Source organism: Daucus carota, chromosome 4 (genome assembly GCF_001625215.2).
Source record: "Daucus carota subsp. sativus chromosome 4, DH1 v3.0, whole genome shotgun sequence".
NCBI lineage: Eukaryota > Viridiplantae > Streptophyta > Magnoliopsida > Apiales > Apiaceae > Daucus > Daucus carota.
The window spans coordinates 43,132,308-43,152,155 of NC_030384.2; the positions used below are offsets into that span (position 1 = coordinate 43,132,308).

Here is a 19,848-nt window from a genome sequence, read left to right on the forward strand (position 1 = left end):
TAGTGTTAGTATTTATTGTACGCAAATTAATGTAATATTATTATATTCTGACTAGTTGAAAAATGCAAAAAGTTTTTAAATTTAATAGTACAGGTCATATCCTTTTGTATTTGAGCCTGTATGTATATTTGTTTTTCTTAGACAGATCTATGTATATTTGTTCAATCGTCATATCTTCATCGCAGAAAAAAAGTGCATAATTTAAGTCTTTGACGAAATCAATATAATCTACTCCTTGAACCGATGTCTAATGCTGGCAAGTGGCAAGTCCACAAAACCAGGCCCATAGGTGTCTCTTTCACCCCTTGCAAAATAGACATTTCCCTCTGAATTTAATTTCTTACAAAAAATGATGTTTCTAGACTAGGATGGGGTACACCGTACAGTCCTACAGGGAAACCAACGCCATAGGAAACAAACAAAAATCCTGGTTTATACTGTAGTCGCTAGATTCATTGAACCGGTTAAATTACAGGGAAAGTTGAAAGAATCAGAATGGCCCAGCCATAAATTTGTCTGTTTGCACATTTTGTTGACTAGTAAGCAGCAGTACTATTACAACTAAGAACTACTGTACTGTTGTTGTGAGGAAGGGCATACCCTCCTCCTTATTCAACTATTCACAACTCAACACTTACCCTCACAATCACAGATCACAAAACGAGTAATCTAATATACATCCGGACCATGTTTGTTTGAACGGATTATAATCCTTACACTATTACCCTATTTATCTCAATTTTTAGGAGATTATAATCCCACAAGTTCGTCTTTTGCATCATTGTTTCAGTTCATTTCTATGGGATCATAATACCTTGTGAAAGAAGGAATTATATAATCACATGAAAATGAATGGAAAAAGTTATTGCAACACAATCCCGTGGGATTATAATAATAGTGTAGTTATCCTGGATTATAATCCTTTCAAACAAATATTGACCTCAGGTTTTTACTTAAAGTATTCTACAAGAGATGATAGGAAGGAGCTAGATGAAGGAGAAATTTAAGTTTTCAAAACTCAACACTCACAAAAAGGGGGAAAAAAACACTACTACACCAATGTTTGTGCTAAAAAAATCCAACAAAAGATAATAAGACGTAGCTAGACGAAAACAGATTATCACATTAGTATCAGTTACAAGCTACAGGGATGACGCCTGAACATGCTACACAATATGAAGTTTTAGGTTAACGAAAAATGAAAGATGTATACTGTTCCCCTGTCTATAATCTGTTCCTTAAAAGGTTGTGAACATAATTCATAGCAAACAGAATCAGAAACCATGATATCAGGCTAGTAAAGTACTTTCACACCTTGAAGAGGAACAATTTGATTCAAGTATTTGCCCTACTTTTCCATTGAATGAAAATTGCACGAAGTTATACTCTAAAATTGTATGTAATATCTTAGTACGCAAATTAGTAGCCAACTTCTTCATAACACATACTTCGTTATACTAACAATTGTTTTATTCAATTTCATATTCTGCAAATCAATAGCCAACTTCTTGATAGCACAAATACACAACTACACAGATGTAGGAATAAAGGCAAACCTCCATCCTTAACAGGCAAAGAGCGTTAATTTCCAAACATCTTGTTTGTTGTTTCTACAACTTTAGTGATGAACATGTTGCTTCCGCAAGACTATGAAGTACTATACACTGCAACAAGTTGGAAATAATAAGAAAAAAGCTCGAGCACTGATCATTTAATCCAAAGACCAGATTGCTTTGTTTTAAAGGAATCAACAATTTGCCTATCACTCACATAACTAAAGGAAACATGGAAAACCAAAATGAGCTTACAATAATCTAATGATGCTCAGAATTTCCAGTAGTGGCCTTCCCTGCAACACAAAGCACCAGTAAATTAGATAAGCAATATATAGCAGAGGAGATCCAGGCTAAACATAGATATTTAAAAGAAGTTAACAATGCAGAGAATAAAGCTGCTGACATAACATTTTCCTCAAAAGGAGATATGAATAGCACTACACTGCACCATGATATTTTAATGTTCCCTAGTAGCACAACCCTACTACTGGCATAATCGTGTACACTTCTCATCATTTCCATCCTCTGTTTAACAACATCAGGCATATAAACCCCTCCAAATAATGATGTTCAAACTTGTAATTTCTATCTCCAGAAATTTCAGGGGGACAATTTCTTTTTCAATATATTATCTCTGAAGATTACTTGTAAGAGTGGTATGTAAATGCCAATAAGATTTCTGAATTTTGCTTTCATGTTGTAATGGAGAATTATTTGTTCTACTTACTTTTCTTAAAAGAAGAAAAAATTCGTAGTACTAGTTCATAATAATTGTACCCTTAATTATAACTGTAATTGCTCTAGACCTGCATTTTCTTGTGTTGTTAAATTGCTACACTTGACAAGGTTGTACTAGATTTTATCCTTTCTTTTGATTTAACAGAAATACATCATATAGTTGGAAATAGAACACTTTGCAAAGTCTTTTGCGATGATCTACAGAAAATAAAATTACAAGGGGGATCATAAAAGATTGAAATTACAAGTCCAGACACCTTTATACTTTAAAGGAACCTGACAACGACAATATACTCACTTGAATAAATTTCCGGTGCTATTCTTTACGCATAAGTTTAGGAGTTAGTTGGACCAAAAGATCATAATTAGAGTCTCATGAGAAAATTAGATAAACAATCTCCCCCTTGTCCCACCAGGTTCTTTACATTACTTTTTGGCACACATTTTGAGGCTCTTATAAGTATAGTTCCATAATATTTTTTTTTTAAAAAAAATTCCCTAAATAAAAGTTTGACGTTTAAACTTTTATTCAAAAAAGAAAAATTAAAAGAACGTAATGGAACTATACTTTATAGGAGGCCCAAAATGGTGCAAACAGTGAACGTAAACAACCTGCTAGGACGGAGGGAGTATATAGCTCAGGAAATACAGGCTAAACTTGGTCGTGATTAGAGCCTCGCCCCCCCCCCCCCCCCCCCCCCCCCAAAAAAAAAAAAAAAACAAATTTTCAAATTTTTAAAAAAATCCCTCCCCTCATATATAATGAACACCACAAGTAACAATAATAATAATCAGGCAACTTCTGCTCGCATAAATCAATAGATTTAGTGCACTCGATTTTAGATTGTCATTTTAACAAGCAGACCACTGAAGGACAGTTGCCCCATCTATGCAATCATTAATTACGCACAAAGTCATATAAGCCAAAGTTGTAAAGTCTTCACAGATTCCCCATTTCATGCCATCTTTAGTATTAAAGAGAACAAATTTCAAATGCACCCAGGGACGCCTAGTGAATTCAGTGTTCAAATCACAGATTTAAACGAATATATAGCAACTATGGCAAATAAGATTAAAATAATGTCAGTGAATTAAATCATACTGCATATTCTAAGAAGGAATGCAGGCCAACTTATATATAGAATGCAACTGATAAGATAATATAACAGGTTACACATGATGGACATTAACCATACGGATATGCAAAAAACATTCAATCCATTCTAACATGCTAATCAATATGTTCACAAGATACAAGTGAAAAATACTGAGCTACTTATTGGCTTGGGCAATGGTACGTACGAGAAGCAGCGCAAAGCATAACATACCATGTGACAAGCCAGCAGACAGCGTTCGGTCTATATTGTCGAGACGTCGTTGTACAGATTTCAACACTGAATTAAGAGAAGAAACTCTTTTTCTAACTCCAGATATCTTGGCAGCATGTTGCATGATAAAAGGCAAAGGTGCATCTTCGAGAAGCTGATCAAGTTCTGCCATAATTCATGATTATCAACTAGTCAACTATATTAAGACAAGAAGCATGATATAACACAAGTGCCATTATAAATATAAAGCTTTTCCTCAAACAGCTTAAGGGTTTAGTCGAGTTGGTAACCCATCACGGTGATGTGGGCTTAAATTATATTCATCATATAGTAAATGGAGACCTGAATAAGTATTATATAATAAAAGCCAAAAAAAATATGGGAGTCAAATAAGTCAATTAGATTAGCCTAAAGCAACCAAGCTATGAAGTCAAATTATAGGGGTTGCAGACCTATTCTGCAGGGATTCAAATCATCTAAAGGGGTCAAAGAAATACAGTCCACGCAAATGAATATATGATTATGACACTACAGAGTCCTATTCAAGATCTACTTGAAAAAAAGAGTATGTAGCAAGTCAAGACTCATAAAACGACGGGAATTCTACAAAATGCAGGATTACTTGAAGGAAAATGTTTCAACTCTCAGGAATCCTATTAAGATTCTAATGAAATTCTACAACCGTGCCGTGTGACTCTATACAAATGGGTCTTATTCCTCATTTAGAGGTACTTATGAGTTATAAATTTTACTTTTCTTCCCGAAATACATATGTACAGTGATATCTATCTTGATAAGGTTACTTGTTCCACGTCAGAGTATTAATGAAGACCACCACCTTCCCCGAACTTGCAAGTTCACATCTTCAGGTTGCTAGTGTTCCACTGTTCATTCGAAGATGGGTATTTCCTCCCAAAATGGAATTTCGAGTGGGGACATGTTAAATATCAGCAAGGTAATGACATAAGCAAGATGGTCACTTACATATGCTAATATAATGACAGACGTTCTGCTTGTGGATTTTTTACGTTCGTTGGAGGCAATCAGATCCAAGTCTATGGGGCTACGGGCCAGGCCTAGATGATGTGGTAAAGAATTGCAAAGAGAAGAATATCTTCAGAAGTCGAAAAACATGTCGTTGACGTAGACATTTTGTTTGTTTCTGTTCCTACTAGAACCCAAAGACTTAGAGTGAGAAAAGCTCATAATCTCACACAGCAGGATACTTATATACACTATAAGATGGCAATAGAGCGCGTTTGTTCATATAAGCAAATCATAGTTTTTACTTTGTTAAAAATTCAATGTTCCTATGGAAATTTGAGTCATTTATGCTCGACATTGATTTTTCAATCAATCGGCCATCCCCACTCAAAACGAGACAAGATTCTGTTAAAGTTTGGCCATCCAAACCAAAATAAGAATGGGCACGAGAGTGTTAGTTTGTGTATCGTGTCAAAGTTTTTAAGGGAGCTCTAGTTAGTTACCTTTTTAACCCCCAAACCAGATCAAAAAATGAGGCTCCTTAATATTCAACAATGAAAAGGGGTCAATACCCCCCTTAATAATGTGGCTAACAAACATAGTGTTGACAAGAACAGCTTTTATACATTAACAATACTAAACCATAATGTGCGGGTGCAAGTACAAGTACCAGTCTCCCAAAATTCTCAATTGTTCAATTACTAGGTCAAACTCGAAATGGATTTTTTAACTCCAAGATGATTCAATCCGAATATGGGCCAATATAAGACGGGAGTGGGCTTTTGGCTCCCAGTGTTCAGGTCTTCAATCTCAATCTCAAGGTCTTTTATCTAGAAATGATTTGGCCAATGATTTGTCTTGTTGTCCATATATAAGATTTGAGGAAATTGGGGTAGCTTGAAATAGAACTCAAGAACCCTGCTAACTTGAGCTCTAAGAGCAACCCCATTGGAAATGGCAACCAAATATATCAATATTGTAAGTCCTCTATCTCCTCGATCTTCACTTAATTAAGACTATTGCTACCTAAATAACATTAGATCATCATCTTTGTCACCTACATTACTCCTCGATCTCCAATAAGAAGCCCTACCACCAATATTATCAGCCCGTAAATATATAATATGACTAATTCATCCATTACAAGTTAAACACCGGGTCAAAATTTTACTCATGTCATCAGTAATTCCCATGCAATTTACAAGATATAGATGGATGGTACACATATTACACTAGTATTTCCACATTTCAATACCAAAAAAATAAAAAGAGGCCACATTAGGCACCATATCTAACAATTAACAAATGAAAACGCTCAAGACATATCTATCGAGTATAACAATATAGCGTTAATTACCTCCAGTAAGACGATCGATGGAGAAGGAGAGTTGATTTTGACTACGAATAGTCTCTTCAGCTCTGGAATCAAAATCGGTAATTACGGTTGATATAATTGAAGCAAGCCCCTTTGCTAGGTCAGACTCTGATACGCTGTTATCGCCACTGGCAACTGTGGATTGAAGCGGTTGATTAGAAGTTGGTTCGAGATTCGCGGCATTGCTATTGTTTGCACTATCTTCTTCTTCTTCTTTTGATTTTGAGTCCAGGCTCACTGAGGGCTCCTCTTCGTCCGACATGCTTATCGATTTGTAGGTTGTAATATAACCGATGTTTATTTGTGCAAAGGGCTATGGATTTAAATTTTCTTGGTAGGGGCTGGTTTCTTGTGGAGCGGGTTGCGACGGGGTGAGGGGGTGTTTGGGATGGCCAATCCGCGGACTGGCGTGGCCGAACCTGCTTTTACTCTGATAAAGTTGAGTTTCATTTATGTTTTTTTTATATATCGATTTTATGAGTTTTTAAGTCCAACAAAAAATGATGTTTAATATTCCTTACAAAAAAGAAATGAGGTTTAATATTGATTTATAGTGTGTTATGAGGTTTTTGGAATCCTAGTGTGTTATATTTTGATATTCTTGTGTGTCTTGATATGTCTTTTGATTATCATTCTGAAAAGGATTTATACCGTATTTTGGGAGATCCGTAAGACTCACATCGATTTTAGAACGATGGTATATACCGCAAGAGCTCACCTTTCACAACAAATCATTGTTCATATTTTGGGGACGTTAGGTGCTCCAGGATCAGTTGATTTGATTTGACTGATAGTTCTGAACATTGGGCCACAAATGATGCTTATGTGAAGGTCAATTGCGATGCTACTAGTTTCATAACCGATGTAAGCTGAATTGCTCGAGATATCATTGTAATACCTTTTAGATCAAAGAATGTGAATATTCTATGTGTTAAGCGATTTGAAAACAAAACGACTATTTGTTTAGTTCGATCTTTGTTTCACAATCAGACTATAGTTGACAGTTCGGGGGTTTGTCCCGGCTGAGTTTGCGCTTCGTATTTATAAAATCATTTGTTTGCCAAAAAAAAAATAATTTGAATCACGCGAGGATATATGGGTTCCCCGGTCTTGTTTTTATAGGCATAAATTCTATTTTTTTATTCAATTTTTCGATCAAAATTTTTCATTTTTAAATAAATTATTCATAAAATTATATATATTTCAAATGATATTACTTTTTTAATCATCTGAATATCTAATCGCCATAGAAAATATTTCATTTCTATACCTCGATGCATCGCTCATACATAAATTAATAAATGCCAAACTTATAACTGATATTAATATCCCAGAAATTAAAAAAAAGGGTCTTATATACACAAGAACAAATCCAAAGACCTTTTTTTTTAATTTATATCTGTGATTTCAGTGTCATTACAAATAACATTGGGTTATGTCTCAAAATTACAGTTAAAAGAAAAGTCCCACATACACAAATTTTCCCTAGTATACTACCTCTGTCCCATTATAAACGTCGTTTTGACGTTTTACACGTAATTTTAGATGCATAAAAAACATATTTTTATATATTATTTTTCATTTAAAAAATAAATAAATTAACATCTACTTTTTTGTTTAGAAAAAGGATATTTGAAAAATAATATGCAAAAATATGTTTTTTACACCCCATATTACGTGTCAAAAGTCAAAACGGCTCTTATTATATGACAAAGGGAGTGCTAAAGATTCGTTAAATATTACTTTGGTACAACATCAAGAATTAAATCTAAATTTGTTTAGAAAAACAGTTAAATATTAAAGTAAAGAGTTAATTACAGTTTGTAACCCCTAGGTTTGCTCCAAACGCAGTTTAGTACCTGAACTTTATAACGTGGCAATATACACCCTAAAAACTTAACATTCTCGTGCAAGTTATAACCCCTGGCCACTATTACGTCCAAATCTACTGTTAACTTTAATTGTTTGAGCGATAACTGTGTGTATATCAGTTTCTAACAACTACTTTACCCACTATGACTCCTCAAAAATTATGTATTATATTTTGAAATTATTTCTGAACACACACAACGATGTAAAAAAATTTAAAATAATTTTAAAAACATGTATCTAGATTTAGAATCTGAAAATTTATTTATTTTTAAATAAACGATGTAACTTATTTTAAAATTTTAAAATAAGTACATATTTTAAAAATTATTTTATTTTATTTTTAAATCGTTGTGTGTGTTCGGAAATAATTTCAAAATATAATACATAAACTTTGAGGGGTCACATGGGGTAAAGTAGCTATTAGAAATTATTATACACACTGTTACTTCTCAAATAGTTAAAGTTAACGGCAGATTTGTACGGAATAGTGACTAGGGATTACAACTTGTACGAAAATGTTAAATTTAAGGTGTATATTGCCATATTTTAAAATTCAAGTACTAAACTGCGTTTGTAACAAATCTAGAAGTTGCAAAGTGTAATTAACTCCAAATTAAATTACACCTCCCTGATAAAAAAAAAAGAGAAGTAAATTACACCTCTATAGCCCACACACGTGAACAGTGAACTATCACAACACACAGCGGACCGAAACATGACAGGGTAAAGGCCCAAAGTCACGTTAGAAGCCCACAAAAGCCCTAAGGAATTAGGGTTATGACGCAGCTGTAGAGTCGTATAAATACTAAACAAGAGTCTCAGGAAACACAACATCGTCTGTAGAACGGCCGAGAGATATACAAGACACAGAGCATAGAGAGTTAACACAGAAGTTCTCTCGAGATGCGTGCTAAGGTACTCTCATCGATCTTATTCTGATTGTGTTTATGTATGTTTGTGTTTTGTTTATGCGTATGTTATGTAAATCCACACTTGTTTCTTCATGATGCTGGTGGCTGTGTTGTAGAATCATAGTCACGCTTTTCTTATGAGCATGAGCTTGTTTGATATGTTTTAGGTTCTATAATGACGATGTTAGATATGCGTTTAGCCTAATCTGGTTCTCGTATATCTTAATTATCATTTGATTTTCGTATATTTGAAAGCTGATGACTTGCAAATTGTTTTGTTTGTTCTTGTTATTTATAATATTGTTTGTTTACGTCTGTAATCACTGTTGTTTTTAACTTGACAATTTATATTGAAACTGGGGTGAATAATATATGTTCACAAAGCCCAACATGAATTGTCATAAATCAAGCCCTTGTTTGATGGATGGTTGAGCTTTCTTTGACCCTTAGGGGTTGAGGATGGTTCCCGATTGTCGAATTAAGGGCGTTGTCATATCCTGTCGCCTTGTGGAGCGGATTTCGCTATTACCTCTTGGGACTGGCCATGAGAAAAACATTTATATATTTCACAATGTATGCTCATGTGTTTGTGTGTGGATTGTATTTGGTCTGTTTTAAAGAATTGTACTTGTTATTTATGTTTATGGATGAATTGTTGACAATTAACAATGGAAATGGGGTGAACTAAATATGTTTGCAAAACCCAAAGTTAATTGTCGTAGATCAAGCCCTTTGATTGTTTGCAGTTGAGCCTTTCGGCTTGTGAGTTGAGAGGTTCCTGCTTGGCAAAGGGCGTTGTCATATCCTGTCGCCTTGGGGAGCAGTATCTGCCATTACCTCTTGGGACTGGCCATGAGAAAAACATTTTTTTATATATTACAGTTTTGATTCTTTGTTCTTTGTATTAGTGTTCTGATTAATGTATTTGTATTGCAGTGGAAGAAGAAGCGGATGAGGAGATTGAAAAGGAAGCGCCGAAAGATGAGACAGAGATCTAAGTAGACGGTTTGCAAAAATAATTAGATTGCTTCTTTCGAGCCTGCATCTTCATATTCACTATGTTGGGCTCTGCTAGGGGGAGTTTTCTGATATTGCTAGCAAGTGATTCAGCTTTTGGTTTTCTTGTTTCTAGAATGAACTTCTGTTTAGTTTGGTTATCGTACTATAATTTTGAAAGGATTATGAACTTGGCTGTAAGGAATGATCTTTTTAATTATCTGATATTGTTTTATGAATCTATATTTTCGGCATTGTTAGTGCTCTGAGATGGAGGAAAAATTTACTCCCCCAATGATCTTGTTAATTCCGCTAGTATAATCATTGGGCTCTGAAGTCTGACCATCGTTCTCTTTCAACATCTTATGTTTTGCTTGGTAGTGAACGAGGTATCATATTCAGGGTTTTGTTCGACTGTTGGATGGCCTTACAATTGGTTTTACTAATTTGTTTATTAGGTTTTTGGTAGGTGAATATACTACTAACAATTGTCTAATTTGGTTCCTATCATTCATAATACTCTGTAGTTCTCTCTGAGAAATATAAACTTAATACTCCCTCTCCTTCCGTCTCACCTATTTCTTTACACTTTCCTTTCTGAGGTGTCCCACCCAATTCTTTACATTTCAAAACTTACCAAAAATAGTCAATGGGTTCCACCACTTCTCCACTTTTCTTTATTTTTCACATTAGTTTTACTCCACTATCTTCTTTTTATACATTAAAAATCAATGGGTCCCACCACTTTACCCATTTTTCTTCCTCTTTTCCACTATTTTATACATATTCCTTAACCTCCGTGCCCAACCCATTTGATAAGAAATGGGTGGGACGGAGGGAGTAGTTTATTTTGTTCCAAAATTCTGGAAACCCTGTTTTCCTTAATTGAAAATTGTGGAGCACTTAGAGGGGTGTATTGGATTGAGATTTTAAAGCTTTTTTTTGCATTGATGAAATCCGAGGGTATTCGATTGGGATTGTTTGAAATCCATTAAAATCTTGAGGTATTCAATTGGGATTTCAAATTATGCTACAAAATCTGGTGGTATTCAATTGGGATTTTAAATTATGCTTTAAAATCCGATGGTATTCAATTGGGATTGTTTAAAATCCATTAAAATCTGATGGTATTCAAATGCTGATGGATTTTTTTGCATTTCATAAAATGATGGATTTTGTGGCATTCTTCAGTGTATTTTAAGTTTTTTGAAATCCCATCAAAATCAATGGGATTTTGAAGCATTGTGCTTAAATCCTATCAACTCTGCGACATTTTATCAAGAATCCGCACAAAATCAAAATCAGACACAATCCATTAAAATTCATAAACTAAAAACAATCCATTAAAATCTCAATCGAATACAACCCTCTTAGTTTCAGACCTGAACTTTGAACCTACATGTAGAATCTTTAATAGAATTAGAACATTAGGTTGAGCAGTATTTAGCAGGACCAAACTCTACTCCGGGCTAAAAAGATACATTCAATATGTGGCTGCTAGAGGTAATTGGTGTGAGACGGACCGTGAAATTCAAGTTATTTGTACAAAAATAATATGAACATTTATTCACCTATTCTGTGACAACTCAAGTAAAATTTAAAAAAAGATGCACTCTCGTAGAATCCTTGATCCAAATTAATATATTTATAAATATATGAAATGAATATATAGGACCTTTCATTCACACTTTCACAGCATATGTATTTCCAAAAATATATTATCTTTCCCAAATCATGCAAAATATTGGAACTACATCAATCAAGTGGTCTTGCATAAATAAGACTCTTCGCCCACAATTTATTACTCTTAATCGAACCATAAAACGTCTCATTGATATATTATGAAAAATTGAATTAAACAAGAGCAACTTATGAATTAATTTACTAATGTATGTTAGCTTTAAGACAGTATAGTATTTATTCGTAGTAAATTATGAGATCGGTATTAATCTGAACACTAAACTTAAAACTGGGAGAATACTAAGCAGTGTAAAGCGTAGAGCAAACATGGTCTTTTCTACTTCGACTTCGATCTCCCATGCTCCTCCAGTTTGGAAACCTCCAGATGCAGGCTGTTTCAAGCTTAACGTAGATGCATCCTTCCATGCTGGCGCAAATACATTTTCGGTTGGTCTGGTGTTGCGAAATCATGAAGGCATGTTCATTATTGGGAAGACTGTTTGTTGTGAAGGAGCTTCTAGTCCCCTGGAGGCTGAAGCAACTACTATTTTTGAAGGGTTAAGTTGACTCACTTCTTTGTTGTATCAGAAAGTATCTATCGAGTCTAATTCTCTTATTTGCATTCAGTCAATAACTTATTTGAAGTGGGTAATATCTTGGAGAGCTGTCGCACATTGTTGAACTCTAGGCCTCTCTATCTCTCTTGTTAAAAGGCAAGCAAACAAAGTGGTTCATGAAGTAGCTAAATTATCTTATTCGCTCAATTGCCCAAACATTTTCACGTCTCCCCGTTGGTTTTGATGGAGGCTATTCTATATGATTTTCCTCATTAATGAAAGTCATCTTTTTATTCAAAAAAAAGAAAAGAAAAAGGAAAGACTTCGTAATAAAAAGTAATCAGCACTAAAAGACTGAAACAAGGAGAGTAATGCATCTGAGAGAACTGAGCTATTCAACCTTGTGTTTAAAGTGTTAAATGCAACGAGTCTCAGACACCGTTGATATTGCACAAAATCTATACTATTATATACTTATATATAATAAGCAGGGAGATAATTTGGTCGCATGGTCCTCTGGTCCAAAAGCTTATCATCCGTTGGATCTTATATTGAACAAATAAGCACCGTTAGATTGGAACAAAATTAAATTCTGTTCTAGAAGGCAACTGATATCTACTTGCATGTTTATAATTCCTTTTCTGAATCTAAAACAAATTCTCTCTTTCACATGTATATGATTTTTTTTAATCCTAAATAAATATTTCCTACCAGTTTTATTCGTAGAATCATATAAATCTCACCGTCACAATTTTTTTATAATATATTTTAAAATTAATAAGCCGGATTTATGTGAGCAACAAATACAAAAACTTTTTCTTAATCCAAAATAGATTCTACCTTCTTATTGCATATTTATGATTCCTTTTCTTAATTCAAAACAAATTATGTTTATCAATTTTAATTTAGAACCATATAAATTTGAAAAATATTTAAATCACATTATAATAATTTTAATATAAAATACATTTATTAATATAATCTAATAGGAGTTGGCATAACGTATTCCACTCAAAATATATTAAAATTTGATAGATAGAATTTAATACTTTGGCATGATACATACGAGAAAAGGAATTGCTTGACTAAAATAATTTATTTGAAACCATTAATGGCTGTGATGATGTATTTACCAAAGTTCTAACTTACAAACAAATCATAATTTCGAATTTTATTTTATTGAAAATTTTAATTTATTATTTATAAATTAAATTTTTTCACACCATTTAAAATATATTTAAAAAATTTATAAATAATTAAAAAGCTCCCGTGCCTTGCACGGGCTATAAGCTAGTACTATTAAAGCCGAAACATTAAAAGTTTGGTCGGTCGGTACGCGGGCTTTTATACAGACTTTTATAATTAACGGGCTCCAAACAAAATTAGTGGGCTTCAAACAAAATATAAACAAATCAAAACATAAAACAAATATACAATCGCTTATATACTATACTATTAAAGCCGAAACATTAAAAATTTGTTCGGTCGGTACACGGGCTTTAATACGGACTTTTATAATTATCCGGCTTCAAACAAAATTAGTGGGCTTCAAACAAAATATAAACAAATCAAAACATAAAACAAATATAAGATCAAAACATAAAACAAATTTAGGACCTAAATGACTATACCAAAAACTAAAGTTAAACCTTAAAAATATATACGCATCCATACTATACTATATTATTAAAACCAAAACATTGAAAGTTTAGTCAGTCGGTGCTTGGGCCAAAATACGGGCCTATCTATATGCCAATTATTCCTTTTAACTAAAATATGTTATCTTTTTATATATTTTCTAACTAAAAAAACTCCATTATTTAAAATAACATCGAAAAACTTAGTAATTATCTTTTTAACTAAAACACATTATCTTTTTTATATATTCTGACTAAAAAAATGGATTATCTACAATTAACACGGGCTACATATATCATAATTTTATTCTCACAATAATATTATTTTACTATACAATTAAAGCCGAAACATTAAAAATTTTATTCGGTCGCTACTTGGACCAAATTATGGGTCTACTTATATAATCAATTATCTTTATAACTAAATCTATTATCTTTTTTTATATTTTCTAACTAAAAAACCTCAATTTTCTAAAAATAATATTGGACAACATAGCAACTACTTTTTTTTAACTAAAACACATTATCTTTTTCAGAATCCTAACTTAAAAATCGATTTTCCAAAAATAACACATGCAACATTCATATAAAAATGATATTATATATCTATATTAACCGCCCGTGCATTGCACGGGTTATAAGCTAGTTATACTATAATTTTATTATACTATAACATATATATATTTTTAATTTGAATCAAGTAACATCCGTTAAATATTTTTTTTTGTAAGGAAGTAACATCCGTTAAATATTACTTGAGTATAACATCAACAATTAAATATTAATTGTTTAGGGAAAAAGTTAATATTAAAGGTCATTTTATTTTACAATAGTCGACAAATCCAAACACGGGAAAAAAATATAGTCTTGACATGATATTGATGGTTGATATCAATGAATTAACTATTAGTGATGTATGTTTGTTGATTATTCTTTTATAATATTTGTTTTGTTCATCAGACATGTTTATTGTTGTTAATTTTTATATGATTTACTTTGTATAGAGGAAAAAATTATTCATGCATTATCTATTTGCACCTCTATAGACTATAGCCCCACACACGTGAACTATCACAACACACAGCGGACTGAAATATGATAGGTAAAGGCCCAAAGTCACACTAGAAGCCCATAAAAGCCCAAAGAAATTAGGGTTATGACATAGGTAGAGAGCCGTATGAGTACTAAACCACAACATCGTTTGTAGAACGGCCGGGAGTTATACAAGACCCAGAGCATAGAGAGCTAAGACAGAAGTTCCTTCGAGATGCGTGCTAAGGTATCCTCATTGATCTTATTCTGATTGTGTTTATGTATGTTTGTGTTTTATTTATGCGTATGTTATGTAAATCCGAACTTGTTTCTTCATGATGCTGGTGGCTGTGTTATAGAATCATAGTCACGTTTTTCTTATGAACATCAGCTTGTTTGATATGTCTTGGGTTGTGTAATGACGATGTTAGATATGCGTTTAGCCTAATTTAGTTCTCGTATATCTTAATTACCATTTGATTTTTGTATATTTGAAAGCTGATGACTTGCAAATTGTTGTGTTTGTTCTTGTTATATATAATATTGTTTGTTTACGTCTGTAATTACTGTTGTTTTGAACTTGACAATTTATATTGAAATTGGGGTGAATAATATATGTTCACAAAGCCCAACATGAATTGGCATAAATCAAGCCCTTGTTTGATGAATGGTTGAGCTTCTTTGATCTTTAGGGGTTCAGGATGGTTCCTGATTGTTGAATTAAGGGCGTTGTCATATCCTGTCGCCTTGGGGAGCGGATTTCGCTATCACCTCTTGGGACTGGCCATGAGAAAAACATTTTTATATTTAACAAATATATGCTTATGTGTTCATGTGTGGTTTTTTTGGGTTTGTTTTAAAGAATTATACTTGTTTGTCATGTTTATGGATGAATTCTTGACAATTAACAATGCAAATGGGGGGCACTAACTATGTTTGCAAAACCCAAAATTAATTGTAGTATATCAAGCCCTTTTGATTGTTTGCAGTTGAGCCTTTCAACTCTTGTGAGTTGTGAGGCTCCTGCTTGGCAAAGGGCGGCGTCGTATCCTGTCGCCTTGGGGAGCAGTATCTGCCATTACCTCTTGGGACTGGCCATGAGAAAAACATTTATTCTTATGTTACAATTTTGATTCTTTTTTCTTTGTATTATTATGCTGATTAATGTTTTTTGTATTGCAGTGGAAGAAGAAGCGGATGAGGAGATTGAAGAGGAAGCGCCGAAAGATGAGACAGAGATCTAAGTAGACGGTTTGCAGAAATAATTAGATTGCTTCTTTCGAGCCTGCATCTTCATAATCACTATGTTGAATGGTTCAAGGCTCGGTTAGGGGGAGCTTTCTGAAATTGCTAGCAACTGATTCAGCTTTTGGTTTTCTTGTTTCTAGAATGAACTTCTGTTTAGTTTGGTTTTCTTACTATAATCTTGACAGGATTATGATACTTGGCTTTAAGGAATAATCTTTTTTAATTATCTGATTTCATTTTATGAATTCATATTTTACCATTGTTAGTTTACTTCCTCCATGATCTGGTTAATTCTGCTAGTATAAAGATTGGGCTCTGACCTTTGTTCTCGTTAAACATCTTTTGTTTTTCACTGTATTGAACAAGGTATCATCTACAGGTCTTTTGTCCTATTGTTGTATGGCCTGAAATTGGTTTTACTAATTTGTTTATTAGGTTCATTTAAGGTAATATTCTAACAATTGTCCAATTAGGCTCCTATCATTCATAATACTCTCTTCAGTGGTTGTCTCTGAGAAATAGTATAAACTTAGTAGCTTATTTTGTTTCAAAATACTTTAAACTTATTTTGTTTTAAGTGAAAACTGTGGAGCAATAATTTCAGAGCTGAACATTGAACCTGCCTGAAATGTGTTTAGTAGAATTAGAACATCAGTTGTTTACAAATCGGGGCTAAAGAGGTGCATTCCAAATCTTGGCTGCTAGTGGTGATTGGTGTGAGACTGACTGGGACCAACTAATACAAATAATAGAATGATGCCCACAGAGATGAAGTGAAGCTCCCAAATCACTTCAAATAACAAGTTTCCAATTATTCGTGCAAAATTAATCTGAACATTTATTCACCAGATCTGTGACAATTCAAGTAAAATTTAAAAAAAGATGCACACTCTCATAGAATCCTTGATCCAAATTAATATTTTTTTAAATATATGAAATGAATATAGCACCTTTCATTCACAGCAATACAGCATATGTATTTCCAAAAAAATTATCTTTCCCAAATCATGCAAAATATTGGAACAAATCAATCAAGTGGTCTTGCATAAACAAGACTCTTCACCCATAATTTATTAGTTTGATTGAACCAGAAACACGGCTCATTCATATGATTATGAAAAATTGAATAAAACAAAAGCAATTTATGAACTAATTTACTAATGTATGTTGGCTTTAAGAGCATAGTATAGTATCGATTTATAGTAAATTATGATATAAGTATTAATTTGAACACTAGGCTTAAAAGAGGAGAGAATTTGTGATAAAAAGTAGTGCCTGAAACAGGGAGGGTAATGCCTGAAAGAACTGAGCTACTCAACCTTGCTATAGCCTGTAGGCTTGTGTTTATAGGGTTAAATGCAATGAGTCCCAGACACCGTTGATTGACCGAGTCCTTGCTCGAAGAAGAATGTTCACAGCTCCCTCAGTTGCTCCTGAATTAGTTGCTGCAGGGCTACACATCAGCTAGTGTTAATTTTTAGAGTGACGGCTGCAATCACTAAATATTTCCGAAAGACTCTTTATACCAATAACTTGTCAAGGTCATACTGCATAACTAGCCTTTCCATTGTACTCTGACTTATGACTTGTTTTGCATGCAGTTCCTCCAAAACCATAATTGCCAACTCCTTTTCTCCTTCATGAACTATCCCTTCCACCAATATGGTATATGTTGTCTCACTAGGCTTAAAGTTTTTCTCAATCATCATCTCGAAAATCTCCAAGGACATGTTTGTTCTCTGAGATTTGCAGAGGCCAAGTATAAGAGCGTTAAAATTATCAATATCAGGTCTGTAGCCACTTTCCTCCATGATGTAGAGTATTTGCACTGCCTCATTCTGCATGCCCTCCATGCACAATCCCCTGATCAAAGACGAGTAGGTGTAGCAGCCAGGAGTAAATCCCCATTTTGTCATTTCATACATAAGCTGAAGAGCTGGATATGTATTTCCTTTCCTACACAAGGCAGATATCACATTCTTGAAGAAATCATAAGAAGATGAATTTTGCTTATCACACAAACCCCGGAATACAGAAAAAGCCTCTTTTACCATCCCCTCCTTACACAACACAGAAATAGCATTATATGTCCCATCATTTGGATTACATTGTCGGTATATCATTTGGTCCAGACATCTAACCACAGCATCTACCTTCTTCTCTTGGCAGAGACGTGATATTATTGGGTTGAAGGTGGCCGCTGTGGGTCTAAAAGGTCCATCAAACATTTCATCCAACACATCGAAGGCATGATCAACTCTTCCATTATAAGCAAGGGAAGCAATTAATATATTGTAGGTGACTACTGATGGTGCCCGCTCCTCACCTACCATTTCAGATAAAAGTTCATTGGCTTCATCCCATCGTCCATTTTGGCACAAGCTCCTCAATAAGATATTATAGCTCACAACATTCGGATTAAACCCTTGGGATGGCATATTCCTGAAGAATGCAAGAGCCTCATCTGTTCTGCCTTCCTTGCACATCCCAGTCAACAACACATTATAACTAACCAGATTAGGATTTCCACCCTTGTCAATTATATCATCTAAGAGCCTAATCGCTTCATTGACCCCTTTTTCTTTATAAGCAGCTTCTAGCAAGATTGCATAAGTAAACGCATTTGGCATTAGCCCTTTCTGCATCAATCTATCCACAAACTGCAAGCTCTGATTCAGATTCCCATGCATGCAAAGACCTCGAACTATAGAATTGTATGTAACAATATTCATCGGATATCCATACTCCTCCATCCTCTCAACCAACTGCATTGCGTGCCCCACATTTCCCTTCTTACACAAATGATTAACTAAATAAGCATACGAAGCAGCATCCGGTGTGGTGCCTGAACTAACCATCATTTCCATTACTCTAGTTGCTTTACGCAGTTTATTCAACTTGCATAAGTCATACAACAACTGAGTTGCATTCCCGACATCCGCTGTGTGCCCCTTACCAACCATGTATTCCATGTACAAAAAAGCATCATTGAGCCTATAATCTTTACTCCTACCATCATTCTTCCCATTTCTCCAATTAGGAATTGTAAAAACACTATCTTTAGGAGAAATAGCCACATGGGCAGAAGCAAAAACTCTAGAAAACCCCTTAGTAAAAGAAAAGGATTGAACATGTGGAATCTGCCAAGAAAACCCACTACATTTTCTTGACTGTTCCACAGATGGGTTCTTTATAGGTGACACTGAATTTATAAAGGCAGACATGTATTCAAGCTATAATCTTTAAATGTATAAGTACCCTAATTCAAGAATTGATGTAGCTGAATGTTGAATAATTTTGATTCAAGAACTTAAGAATTGCATCAGAGTGAATATATTATAAACATGTGGTATTGATGAGTTTACAAAAATTCAGCTGTAATTTATGATTCTATTAGTAGATGTTAGTATGTTACTAGTATGACCAAAAAGAGCTAAGAGAAGGATAATACATACATGATAAACTGTGTAGAAATCTCAAGTTCCCAGTCTGGAAGAACATCTCAATCTTTTGTATGATATGTATTTGAAGAGATTGATTGGGTTGTTTTTAACTGTGGAGAGTTGAGAGTCAATTTTTTGCCTGTGGGTCTCCTGGCCACATCCTTGTTATCCATAGATTCCATACCTCCCGGCTCCCGTTTACAAACTTTAAACTTTACACATTCGTGTACATGGAATATTAACTATTTTAATAGGTATTGTTTCAAAAAAAAAAAACTATTTTAATAGGTAAGGACTAAGATTTTTTTTCCCGTCATAAAACGGTTGTAGGTAAGGACTAAGGTTTTTCCGTCATAAAACGGTTGTAGGTAAGGACTAAGGTTAATTAACTATTTTATGCGAAAAATCCGGGTGCATAAAAATCAAATTTTATCTATTTTTATGTTATTAAATTCACTATAACATGATTCACATGTAAATGAAATTCTTGT

General features: G+C 33.8%; 2 protein-coding genes and 2 long non-coding RNA genes across 4 annotated transcripts; 2 read left to right on the forward strand and 2 right to left on the reverse strand.

The window, feature by feature from the left end:
• Positions 1-1,452: 1,452 nt before the first annotated feature.
• Positions 1,453-6,416, reverse strand: LOC108216254 (uncharacterized). The gene is made up of 4 exons (XM_017388964.2): positions 5,964-6,416; positions 3,623-3,787; positions 1,809-1,849; positions 1,453-1,664 (listed from the first exon to the last, which is right to left on the reverse strand). The coding sequence occupies exons 1-3, from the start codon at positions 6,241-6,243 to the stop codon at positions 1,815-1,817; spliced, it is 480 nt and encodes a 159-aa protein (XP_017244453.1). The 5' UTR covers positions 6,244-6,416; the 3' UTR covers positions 1,453-1,664; positions 1,809-1,814.
• A 2,211-nt stretch (positions 6,417-8,627) lies between these two features.
• Positions 8,628-10,003, forward strand: LOC108216386 (uncharacterized). Its single transcript, XR_001806083.2, has 2 exons — positions 8,628-8,768; positions 9,701-10,003. It is a non-coding gene; the product is annotated as an uncharacterized LOC108216386 (long non-coding RNA).
• A 4,762-nt stretch (positions 10,004-14,765) lies between these two features.
• LOC108216573 (uncharacterized) lies at positions 14,766-16,173 on the forward strand. Its single transcript, XR_001806115.2, has 2 exons — positions 14,766-14,913; positions 15,849-16,173. It is a non-coding gene; the product is annotated as an uncharacterized LOC108216573 (long non-coding RNA).
• An 868-nt stretch (positions 16,174-17,041) lies between these two features.
• LOC108215747 (pentatricopeptide repeat-containing protein At1g79080, chloroplastic) lies at positions 17,042-19,518 on the reverse strand. The gene has a single exon (XM_017388308.2). It carries the CDS (start codon positions 19,136-19,138, stop codon positions 17,435-17,437), a length of 1,704 nt encoding a protein of 567 aa, XP_017243797.1. The 5' UTR covers positions 19,139-19,518; the 3' UTR covers positions 17,042-17,434.
• Between the last annotated feature and the right edge of the window lie 330 nt (positions 19,519-19,848).